Source organism: Orbicella faveolata, unplaced genomic scaffold (genome assembly GCF_042242905.1).
Source record: "Orbicella faveolata isolate gen_17 unplaced genomic scaffold, um_ofav_v1 contig_25, whole genome shotgun sequence".
Classification (NCBI taxonomy): Eukaryota; Metazoa; Cnidaria; class Anthozoa; order Scleractinia; family Merulinidae; genus Orbicella; species Orbicella faveolata.
In genome coordinates this window covers 12,617,501-12,630,000 of record NW_028301553.1, presented here as the reverse complement: position 1 = coordinate 12,630,000, position 12,500 = coordinate 12,617,501, and the positions used below count along the sequence as shown (strand labels likewise).

The window sequence follows — 12,500 nt, the reverse complement described above, 5'->3', positions numbered from 1 at the left end:
AAAAAGCACCATTCACTTGTTCGGTGTGTACAATAATTCGCTCTGACCTAATAAGGACCTTAATTACGCAAACACGACGGCAAAGGCAACGAGAACGTCACCAAACAAAAATTTTAACGAGCAGAACAATGGCTATTAAGATTTGGCTTTCATCCTCGTAACCGGTTGTAACTTCTTTCATTCCCACCTAAGGCGCATTGAAGACATCATAAACTTGTTCCGCAGTTTTCACCCAAACGTGTTTTATGATAAGTAATAAGGCCTCCCCATCAGTGATACTTGTCACATATTTGGTATTTTATTTATTTTTGAATAGGAACAGCCTAAGACGGAAGAACACTGCTGGAATGGCATACAGTATGGCGCCAACTGGAAATTCCTAAGGTGCACAAATTATCCTGGGAAACCGGGTATAAAAGGAAGGCCAGGTCAAAATGGCGGCTATGCTGGAAAATCAGGTATGGTAAACCATAAAAATGGCTAAGTCAACATTCTAATAACTAAGGTTTTCGATAAACAATTGAGAATAAAAAGCAGCGATATTAAAGAATGACGTTTCGACGGCTCCATGCCATCATTCTCAAATTCAAATAAGATACGTTACGTGAGTTCGTTATATAGTGAATGTACGTGTGAAGGTGTCAGTGCATATGATTAACAGGTAAAAGTAATCGATGAATAAAAATAAAAATACCAAGCGTGGTGCGCTTGAACTGTCAAATAATTCTTGGCAAGATCGGAGAGCTGTCTTCGTACTAAGTCGGCTGATCGCTGATCTTTAAGAGGAAGAAAAGCTCTCCGATCTTGCGAAGAAAATTAACAGTGACTTGCGCCCAGTGTTTACGAGCAAGAAAATTGCTGAAGAGATCAAAGTGACGGAACCCAAACCACCTCTTGTTAACGAACAATGCGTTGTTTATGAATACAAATGTGATCTGTGCGACGCAGATTATGTGGGCTATACATGCCGACACCTATTTCAGCGCATTAATGAGCATAAGCATTCTGTCATTGGTAAACACCTGCGGGACGTACACAATCTGAGGAACAAAGATCTCCGTGACCAATTTACAATCCTCAAGAAATGCCGTGGGAAACTGGATTGTTTAATTTATGAAATGCTCTTCATCAAAAACAAAAAACCAACACCTAACATTCAATCTGACTCCATTAAAGCAAAACTTTTTATTGACAGTTCAAGCGCACCACGCTTGGTATTTTTATTTTTATTCATCGATTATTTTTATCTCTTAATCATATGCACTGAGTCCTTCACACCTACATTCACTATATAACGAACTCACATAACGTATCTTATTTGAATTTGAGAATGATGGCATGGAGCCGTCGAAACGTCATTCTTTAATATCGCTGCTTTTTATTCTTAAGTCAACATTGTTTTTTATTTTGTTATACAGTCAAACCTCTCCACAACAGCCACCTTGGGGACAAAGGAAGGTGCTCGTTATGGGGAGGCAGCGGTGTAATAGGACACCTTGTTTTTTTGTGGTCTTTTGCGGGGGGGGGGGGGGGGGGTGCAAGATTTTCATCTCCAAAAAGGCTCATTGCATCATGTAAATACGTAGAACAATCCAAATATATTATTAAAACAGAAACCGAGGACGTGGGGCAAGCGTCGAATTTCCTGACCTTTTACACTAGAAAATGGGGTTTTGTAGATACCGTTCGCCAATCGTTCAGTTAACTCGAGAGGTTGTTTTGACAGTTGGGACGAATTTAGCGGCCGTTGTAATTGCCGAGAGGTGGCCGTTGTAGAGAGGATAAAATAAGAATGAATGCATGGGCTGTCCGTCGGGACCCAAAAAAGTGGCCGTTGAAGTTAAAGAGAGGTGGCCGCTGTAGAGAAGTGGCCGTTAGTGGAGGTTCCACTGTAGTTGTTTTACTTTTAGCTGATAATGGGGTGACTTTGCTTATCTTTTCAACTGAGTGAAGACCCATTATAAATTTTAAAAAATTCGTAATTGTCCAATCCCTATAGCCTTTAGATACCTCCACCCTACAAATGAACTTCTGTCAGGTAGAGCCAGCCCGTAAACACGTCTGTATCATTATAAGGAGGGGAAAGGATTTTGTTCACGTAAACGTCTATATTTGTCAATTCTCAACAAGGTGCTATCACCCACCGTATTACCAACCCAGAGCTTGGAATTATCAGGTAATCGAACGCTAACATATAGCAAGAGAAAATGAGGGACAGAGAGGGAGGCTCCCAGTCCAGGCCTTGGGATATGTCAATTCCGTTAAAGTTATTTTAGGGTTGCCGAAAACAGCGGCAGTGCATTTCCTTTTACGTCCGCATGATACCATTATTCTTTAAGTGATCAGGCAATTTAGTAACGGCGGTCCACGGGGAAATACACTTTTTCGATAGCAGCGCCTTTTACGGGTACATTAGAGACAGTTGGTATTTCTGGCTGGATAAGTCAATGTGGGAGATATATTTTTACATCTCCTTGGGAATAAAATGGCACATGCAGACGGGCTGAAATGTGAGTTCTGAGTGGTCAACGAAACATTCCGGCGGAGCATGTTATAAAGGTCGTGGCTGCTGTTATGGACCATGCACTGTGGCTTTTTCAAATGGAGTTTACAAGCCGGTGGACTTCGACATTGGTGTTGGCAAGGACAATGAGATTTACTCCCCACACCGAAGAGAGAAAGCTTACATTAGTGCAAATTAACCGAAGGTGAAGAAGACGTGGCATGAACATGATCAAACGAAGAGGACACCTCCGTTTTTTCTGGTTTTCTCTGTTGGAAAAGCAGTCAGAAGAAGTTGTCCCTTTCGCTCAGTTCAATGTACTTTGGTTGCTGGTACAAAATAATTTTTTGTCGCTTGAATGCGAGTTGTTTTGTCGTTGAACAGAAAAATTGTTTCTGTCGCTGATTACTACCGCGCTGTGAGTTGTTCTGTTTCTCTGTAATTCAAAATTATTTCTGCCCGGGTTTCTTTCGGTTATCGCTTCGCTCCGAGCTACAGGAGTTGTTTTGTCGCTGTATCAGTATTCACAACTAGTTCTGTTGCTACATTCCCATGATCGCCATGCTTCTGGTTGTTTAATCGCTGTGCCGGCATTCAAAATGATTTCTCTCGCTGAGCGCTACTCTAAGGTATTTGTTATTGTATTCAAAATTATTTCTGACGGTCACTGGTCGTCCCACCTCGAGCTGTTTTGTTGCTGGAGTCCAAGTTATTTCTGTCGCAGGTCGCTTCACGGCGAGCTCTTTTCAATTTGTCACTGTACTGCTATTCAACATTATTTCTGTCGCTGATCACTGATCGCTCTGAGCTGTTGTTTTGTTGAGTTATTTTCTAGGCTGATCGCTACACTCCGAGTCGTTTTATCCGCGCTGTTGAGGTTCAAATAGACTTCTGTCGTATGGTTGGGAATTGCTTTGTTGTGATATAGTATTCAAGTTGATTTCTGTCGCTAATCGCTAGGCTTCGAGTTGTTTTGGTTCCTAGATTCAAAATATTTTAGCTACCCTCCGAACTGTTTTGCAGCTCGGCCAGAATTATATTCTCCCGTCGCTGGGTTGAGGGTAATTTTGCCGCTGGGTTCAAAAATAGTTTTGCCGTGGGAACCAAAATAGTTTTCTTCGGTGGGCTAAGATTTCTTTCGTCGATGCGTTTAGAGGTATCAGGATCGCTACAGCTTGAAACAGTATTCCATGTTATATATGTTTTCAATATCGAACAATACGATACCTCTCTGCATGTTGTTATACAAATGAAAGCAAGTAAATTCTTTCTTGTTGTCATCGCTGATTTCTTTGATTCAAATTTTCAGGGGAAAAACTTTGATATTTCTTTCACCCAGCGCTTTTATTCCAAATAGGTTGTGGTTCTTTACGCGCTTCTACTGACAAAAACGTATTCCACGCAGACCGTTCTTTAAAAATTCCCTGATCAACGGGTGAAAGGTATCATGCGGACGTCTGGGGAAATAGACTTCCGTTTCCGTCTAAAACTAAAAATAACTTTAGTGGAATCGACATATCCTAGCCAACGCCCTCAATCTCCCTCTCTACCCCCTCATTTTCTCTTGCATATAGTTATCAGTTATAACAATGTAAAAGTAATATTTGTCTGTGTTTGCAAAAGGAAATGGTGGTAACGCCGGGCACCTTACCCTTTACGTCAACAAACGAGTACGCGGAAAAGTGGCTCTGAAAACATGCGCAGGAAAAGGAGCCTCAGCAGCTATTAATGGCAAGGGAGGAGAGGGTAAGACACCAAGTAGCATCAACCATGACAGTTGCGTGTTAGAACGTTGAGGTTCGGTTATGCTGAGTTCTCTGCAGATCAGGTCCGGGTTGCTCGAAAGGTGGATAACGCTGTCGACCAGAGAAATCATTATTCAGCGGATAGCGTGGTTTGTTTTGTCAACACTTATCCCCTGGATAGCAATTTACCAGGTGGATAGCGTTATCCAGCCTTCGAAAACTGGCTGCCATGTGTTAGATTCGCATCATACACCTGCGCGAGCCTCAATTTTTTTGCCACTGGTGGAATGACCGTGCGGAAATATGAGTTTTTTTTTGTCCACCAATATTTATCCCTAGTTTAGACGTTACCTTAGGTGGATATAGATCTAAATAAGAATTACGAAAGTCTGCGCTGACAATTGAGGCTCTTTTGAGAGAAATCTAACCCTTCAACACTTTTCTTCTGCTCTAAAAACCAAGCTTAGCAACCACGAAACTGATATGCAAAAGTTGACGCCGATCAATATTTTCGTTATCAACCTTACAATTATCTGGATCTTTACATTGCATCTTGAGTGTCAATACGTCCCTCCACCCGGACTGTGAAAGCAATGCACAAACCTTAATATCAAACTTAATTTAAGCGTCGTTGTTTCTCTAATTAAAACTTCACTGCTACTTTCTTCAATAATTGAACAGCTTTTGAATCTCAGAATTTAAAAACTGCGTCGTTCTTTGGAATTTGCGATTGTGTGAGTCATCTCGGTCAAAGCTTAGTTTCCAGCGGCCCGTGCATAAATGAAATTTCCAACTCTAACGTAAATTTTGCACGCAATGGTAGCGGCACGGACAAAAATGAATCCACGTCTAGTAAAATACATGAAAATGAACAATTCAACCACTAGGAAATTAATCGCAATATAGCTTGTGATTTCTGATGCGCTTTTCTCTGTGGCGCTCTCTAAGTGCTTCTATCATTATAAATTTGAAAAGGATTTTTTCTTTCGTTTTCAAATAAGACTATAAGTGTACGATGGAATATTTCACTGGTTTGATATATACTAAAACAATTATTCACCTATGTTTCCAGAAGAGAAAACCTGTGGATATTTAAGGAGCCGCGTCGCAGTTCGGTACAAAACCATACTATTAACAATTATTTCAAAATTAAAAATTAAAAACTTAAAGATTCAAAACTTACAGCATCCTTCTTAAATCTAGCTAACATACTAAATTATTTACGATATATTTCGTATACAGCTAAGCCTCTAACACAGCTGACAATCATTTTTGCGTATCATGGTTCTAAACACTGACAGGCTTAACTAATTAAACCGCAGCCGAACACTTGCACAGTAGGGAAAGATAAAATAACTGGGGTCCTTCGCTGCATTGCTTTTGTATGCGTTAAGAGTAAGAGTCAGTTTTTGTGTGCTTTTCAGGTGGTCTTGGAAGCGAAGGCGGAACGGGAATCGAATGTGAAGTACTTGAGCCATGTATCAACCCTATGAAGTGCCTCCCAGTGGACTACAACTATCACTGTATAAAAAGAAGATTCACCCCTGCAGTAGATAATGGGGAACCAGGGACAACTGGAACTGACGGGAAAAGTTGAGTATTGCACTGGACAAATTGTACCAATATATGTGAGCTGGTCTGAACCTTTCTACAAGAACAGAAATAGCCACAAACCCAACTATTCGTTGTACTGTAAATATAAAAGAATTAAATAGAAGAATGAACCTGGCCAATTTTACAAATAATCTTTGTATAAAGTAACCAGGAAGCTAATTTCTGCCCTTCGTTGCAATATTGGATACTTGATAGCCAAACCTTAAAAAAATTCAACACAGGCTTGTCGACACCCTCAACAGTACAAAATACATTCAACAAGTACAATGGAAACGCTAGTTAAAAGTTGGAATTTCAAACGTTTCACAATTCTGTTGCGACAACTAACTGATAGAAATTACCACGCGAGATTAAAAATTCACTAATACAGAAATATTTTATAAACAGTTTTAACCAACTGAGGTGTTTAAAAAATGCTTTCGTCTAGATTATTCCAAACTTCAGCAGGCACACTTCGTGTATTTTTGAAGGTACTGAGTTAGCACCGTGTTGACCAAAAAGGCAGTACAATCGCCCTTACAGTGGCCCTTTAAATGCAAATACCTGGCAAACTGACCACAAACCACAGCACCCTTTTTTATCGGGAGGCAGCGTGGCTGAGTGGTTAAGGTGCGGGACTCGAAATCTTGAGGTTGCGGGTTCAAGTTCCACTCTGACCACTAAGTTGGAGTTGTTTCTCGGTAGACCCTAGTTTCGCTCTTCGGTCATGCTTGTATATAGTTAACTGGTCTGTGAGCCTGTTATGTTTATTTGAAAGATTTCTTTCTTTTAATTAAAGTGGCATGCTAGCTAGGTGTAGCTAAGCCCATTATCCACCATAAACAACAACATTTGAATTTTTTTTTTTTTTTTTTTTTTTGGAACCTCTACGTTACTTATGAATCTCAGTCTATATAAATTATGTTGACATTACAGCCCCAGACACTCCTGGCTCAGACGGTGAAGTGACAAGCGCCTACATTCAGAAATTCGAACTAACTACCAGCGCAAAACAGAAATATCCACTGGTTTTACTGAAGTTAATGAAGAGGCGTGCCGTAGATCTTATATGGGCTAACGATATCGAGATGGGAGAAAAAATTTTGAAGTTCATTTACCTCGTCACGGAGGAAAGAGACGATGCCTCCTCTATTAGAGAAGGTTAGTTTTAAAACTGGTCTATTGTAATCTGAAAATGTTTTTGCAAACGTACATTTAACAGTATCAATGCACATACACATATAGGGGTACATAAAGAATAATACATTTCACAAAGAAAAGCTTCATTTTTCCTTTTTTCATTCCAGTTGCACAAAGAAGACTCGGCTTTCTAAACAAAGATGGAATTGACAGATTTGGAAACATTAAACTGTTTGCACCCCTAAAGAAAAGTTCAGCCTTTAAGAAGGAGGTGGAATCTGTTAGAGATGTTGCCATGTATTTCCAAGGAGCTTACAATGATATTAAAGATACAATGAATGAGCAAGATAATTTAAGAGAGGTATTTAAGGCACTGCCAGACACAGCCACTGTTCAAGTACGTGCGCAGAAAGCAAGACTCGAAGCGGCCAAAGAGGTTTCCATTAAAGAGAAGGAGCTTTATAAATCAGTAAGTTTCCTGCTCTCACTTAAGAAATAGAAAACACATTCGGTGTTTTATCGAGTTATAGAAACACGACTAGAAGTTTGGGGGAAAAAAAGAACTGCTGTGGGAACACGAGCCATAGGACAGGCCTTTAGAGTTTTCAAATATCATGATTAGTATTCTAATTGCTCGAGCTTTCATCTGATTACGAAAGAATAAGAATGAGGAAATTTCGAACAATAAAGATCAATTGGCCTGCTCTCAGCCAATCACAATGAAGTAATTTTCTCGGCATTCGTATAATAAACTTGGTAAACCTGAATTTTAGAGAAAGTTTCCAGTAACAACATTTAAAAAACTTTACTTTGTGTAACTTTATCTTATAGAGTGTCACCAATTTAGAAGGACGCATGAAAAACTTTCTGTCTCAAATAACCAGAGTGCTGCCTGATACATACGAAAAAGCACAGTTTAACACGGCCGACCTAATCGCAGTGCTTAAAGGGTTGACTGGATTCGTTAAGGGTATTGCAGGAAAAGATCCATTTGAAGTCATAGACAATGCTTTAGATGTGGCTGGTCATTTTGCATCAAAGTGTTATACCGGCACCTTAACAGAAGTCAAAGATAAAGTCAACAAATGGCTGAAATTTGGCAAAGAATACTCCCCTCTCGACAACCCTAATGATCTGGATTTTGAGAAAATGGACGTAGCATCCGTTCCAGAAATAATGAAGGTAAGTTGAAACCTGCAAGATGTAAATGACTAAAGAAAAGTTTTATATAGTGTAAACATTGCTTTAAAGGATTCTGTGTCAACCACGAGTAAAAATGACGTCAGTAAAGAACTTCTGAAAAGCCGTTTGTTAGTTATGAACTTTTGTAGGATATAAAGATAGTTTCGGTTTTAATATTCATTTTTATCCATCAATTAACCATGATAGGCGGACTTGGAAATGAACAAAGAGGGACTTGCAGCGGACCTCGTTTGCCTGCTGGAGGAGAGGGCACTTCCTCGAGACAAGGCAAAGTTGGAGGAACTGATTGAAAACTTTTTCATTGCTGGTGCTGCAAGGATTGATCTGATTGCCAAAATAATGACTCTAGACAACGACATGGGTACATTAAACTTTGATATCGATAATTTGGAAGACACAGCGACTGCAATTGAAAACCTTGGCAACTCCCCAAGTAAGGTTCATAAGCGTGTTCTGGTAAAACAAAAGCATGATTTCGCTAGGTAAAATACGAAAGGCACTCTGTTGAATTGATAAGTGAGGGTAATTGGACCGAGCGGAGTACAATTCAGGAGTAAATAATTAGGTGAGTAATTTCAAAGTAGGACGAGCGTGCAGTGAGAGGCCCATTTGAAATGGCGAGCGGTGCATGACTCCCTGAATTGTTCGACACGAGGTCCAATTACTTAGGCCCCGTCCACACGTATCCGGATATTTTTGAATCCGCAACTTTTTCTTTCTGGATTCAAACATTTCCCCGTCCACACGTAGCGTATTCAAATCGAATTCGCCTGTCCACACGCGTCCGATGGTATCCGGATTCACTCTAGAGAAACTAGGCACGTTTTGCCACCATATTGGTTTATTGTTCGGTAAGAGACTGGACACTATTTTGCTACATAATCGGATTCGAAAATATCCGGATTCACCGTCCACACGTTATCGGATTCGTTGCGGATTTATTTTTTTCCACCCTGGAGGGCGGATTAAAAAAATTTCCGGATTCGCTGCCGAATTCGCCGGATGCGTGTGGACGGAATCCGTATCCGGAAAGAAATAGTTGCGGATTCAAAAATGTCCCCCCGTGTAAACTCTTCAGGGGACTAGTCGCAGAGACTAGTTCCCTCGTGTGTGCCAACCTTAAAAGCCACAGCAGCAAGCGTAAACACGGCACGCAAAAACGACGCCTGAGCGACATGTCCCTATTCGTTTACCCTCCTTTTTTCTTCTCGTAGACGGGCCAATTGCTGAAAACATACAGCAGAATTTTCTCGACGACCTCCTGCAGACCTACCGGCAAATGGAGACACGCTTTGCTAAGAAACTGTACAGTTACTACAAAAGTTTCGAGTTCCAGTCGCTGTGGGATGTAGAAGAAAAAATTGCTGAATACCAGAGACTTGCGAGCAGCGCGACAGACACAGCTGGGAAGCTTCAAGGAGTTACTGAGCTGCAGAAAGCCATAGCCAAAATCGATGAATTGGAATCTTCCGCGCAGAATTGCTACACTAGCTACCGAGTTGAAACTGATATTCATAAATGGTCTTTCGATAGTTCCAAGGACGGGACGGTAGGAAGCTACGTTACATTCCATCGATTTTACAATCTATATGGTTCTATTGTAGGGCTCTAGGAGTCAAATTTTCATCGTTATGTGTGAAAAACTAGATTTGCTTAGAGAAAACTGTCACTTAGTGCAAGAGGCGAGGAAGTTTCGCCTGTCAAATTACCTTCAAGAAGTTTAAAAATTGGCTTAGTGAGAGAATTGTTAATTGAATATTACTTCCCGTTAAGAGATTGCGTTAACTTATTGAATTCACATTAGTTAAAATCTCTCGAGGTCTGTCTCCAGAGCCACACTTTTTCTCGTGGGAAGGCTTCGCACGCCAAGAGTGGCAAGTAGCACTAAAGACGAGAGTGTGGGACGTCCAAGGAAAACAAAAATCAAGTTTAACTGGTCGAAGGCGCTTTCTTTTGGATGTCCCAGTACCCTGCTATTTTTCCAGTATGGTGGATTTCGTACCACGTGACCGATTGCTACAAAAGGCTCATTTTATTTTTCTTTCTTCCATTTCAGCTGTTTGATGAGCTTTACAACGGTCAGACAAGATTCACTTTAAAAATGCCAGAAAGCGGTTCTATGTATAACATGCGTCTTTTGAAGGTACCAAAGTTAATACGGTCGCGTGGCTATAGTGTAAATCAAAATTCTTTTTTTCCAGTATCTCTATACACAAAGTGAGATAAATTTTTCGCTGCCGTCTTTCTTAACTCTCGTGATCGCGCGCCCTTATTTTGACGAAGTTAAGGTTATGTGTCAGACATTGGCTTGACCAAAACATTATACACAACAGACTCATCCGAAAATACCTAACAGCCTCGACGTCAGGCTTCTACTGTACACAATCATTAGACCTGGTGTTCTATCTCCAGTGGTCCTATAGAAATTCTTTAGCAGATCCTGAAAGTTCTTTCGTGTTATAGCAGTTGTTCCCTACTTCAATACAAAAGAGTAACTTTCCTGATGTTTCAACTCTGTAATGAATTTGAAAATATTCACCGACATCGGCAAAAAGAAGGCTTCACGATTTTAACATATTTCGTAGCCCTCCTCTGCAAAACAATGGTGTGAAAAGACGAGATCCATCGTAGTTTCACGATCGTTACTGAACCACAACATGAAATTTTTCATGCTTTTTGTATGAACGTGTATCAACGTGCTAGTTTTGTTACTTGTCATACTTTGTATGAACACAGTATATCAGGCCTTAATGATGTATCACTTTGTCATTCCGAGTTATCTTGTGCCTCTGTTTCAAAACGAGTCTTCGTGCAGAACCTTTCAAATGAAAACGAGTTTGATTTGCATGAAAATGAACCTGCAGGTATAACACATTTTCATATGAATGCTTTCGCACGAAGACTAGTTTTGACAGGAGGCACAACGTAACTAGGGAATGGCTTATTTCATCAAGGCTTCTCCGCAAGAAATATATAAAAAAGACTAACGACACCAGCATTACAATGTATATGTTATAGATGTACGTGGAACTGTACAGCGATGGCGATCCATCCCAATATGAAAATATTCCAGCCAAGGTATACTTGAGATTACGACATCTGAGCGCTTCGTACTTTAGAGACGGATATGGGAAAACCAAGGAGTTCAGACAGAAATTGGTGTCAGAGCGAACGTTTCATTTCAACCGTTTCGAAATAACGGACAGAGAGAAATGCAATGAGAGGAAGAAACAAGGCGAGAGTAAGTATTTTAAAAAGGTGCTATGTAAAGACCATTCTTCCCTCAATATATCACAGTAATACTCAATTTAGAGACCGGTTCTATTTCCAGGGAATCCTATTTACTGTATGGACAAAAACGACCATCGCTTAAAATCAATGTGCTGTCACTACCTCAGCGATTTTAAGTGCGAGGGAGAACTCCAGCTTGGAGCAGAAGCGTGCAAGAGTTTGTTTGGAACGTACGAGCTCTCCATTCCAATTGACGATACATTGGATTGCACAGGCAGCAGTGATGTAGTGACGGATAAAAATTGCAAGGACTTTCAAGTAAGAGTCGTTATGGCCCAAAGCAGAGTTTACAAGTGATATAGCCGTTGTTAACATAAAATATACCCCATGAAGACATATTGATCATTGCAGTTATACACACAACTTAAGCAGTTTCGAAATTAAAGCCTGAAAAAAAGATTCAGGCTTGAATAGGAGGCAAACCCGTGACCTCTGCGATACCAGTGCAGTGCTGTACCAACTGAGCTATCAAGCCAACTGGGAGCTGGTCATGTTGTGAGTTCGTATTATAATAATTTACCCGAATATGGTGAAGAATACAAGCGAATATTTACGTATTTTCAACTTCGGATAAAGATATGAAGACATGATTGATCATAGCACTTATACACACAACATCGCAATTATATCAACAACGGAGACCATAGAAATAGTTATTAAATCCATTTTGAAATCACTGGTTATCCTTGCAATGTGATTGGCTCTCAGCGGTACGACTTATTCACGAATCGCACTATTTTTTGCTCGGAATCGCATCTTTTTCTCAGCCAATAAGAATGGGACAGTAAAACAAACCAACCAATCAGATTTGAAGGCTTTTTTAAAATAACCAATCACATTGCAGGAAAATGAAAGACAAAGAAGCCATTGTTTGGCAAATTTGGCAACTTTTGTTGCCATTGCCAAAACTTCGCTAAGTTTGAAGAATGGATGAATTTAATTACTTACAGTATCCAAATGATGATGACCAGCTCCTCCAGACTGAAAATCAATTTTTCCGAGAGTCGTTTTCAACTTTCAGTATA

General features: G+C 40.2%; 1 protein-coding gene and 1 pseudogene across 1 annotated transcript in view; both read left to right on the top strand.

The window, feature by feature from the left end:
• The first annotated feature begins 7,186 nt into the window (after window positions 1-7,186).
• Window positions 7,187-12,500, top strand: part of LOC110041108 (uncharacterized) — a 9,998-nt gene continuing 4,684 nt past the window's right edge. The window contains exons 1-7 of the mRNA XM_089294124.1: window positions 7,187-7,450; window positions 7,813-8,163; window positions 8,371-8,617; window positions 9,399-9,733; window positions 10,241-10,327; window positions 11,203-11,425; window positions 11,516-11,733. Coding sequence (XP_089150250.1) covers window positions 7,277-7,450; window positions 7,813-8,163; window positions 8,371-8,617; window positions 9,399-9,733; window positions 10,241-10,327; window positions 11,203-11,425; window positions 11,516-11,733 — 1,635 coding nt within the window. The 5' untranslated portion in view covers window positions 7,187-7,276. The remainder of the gene's footprint in view (window positions 7,451-7,812; window positions 8,164-8,370; window positions 8,618-9,398; window positions 9,734-10,240; window positions 10,328-11,202; window positions 11,426-11,515; window positions 11,734-12,500) is intronic.
• Window positions 12,460-12,500, top strand: part of LOC149109007 (uncharacterized) — a 1,843-nt pseudogene continuing 1,802 nt past the window's right edge.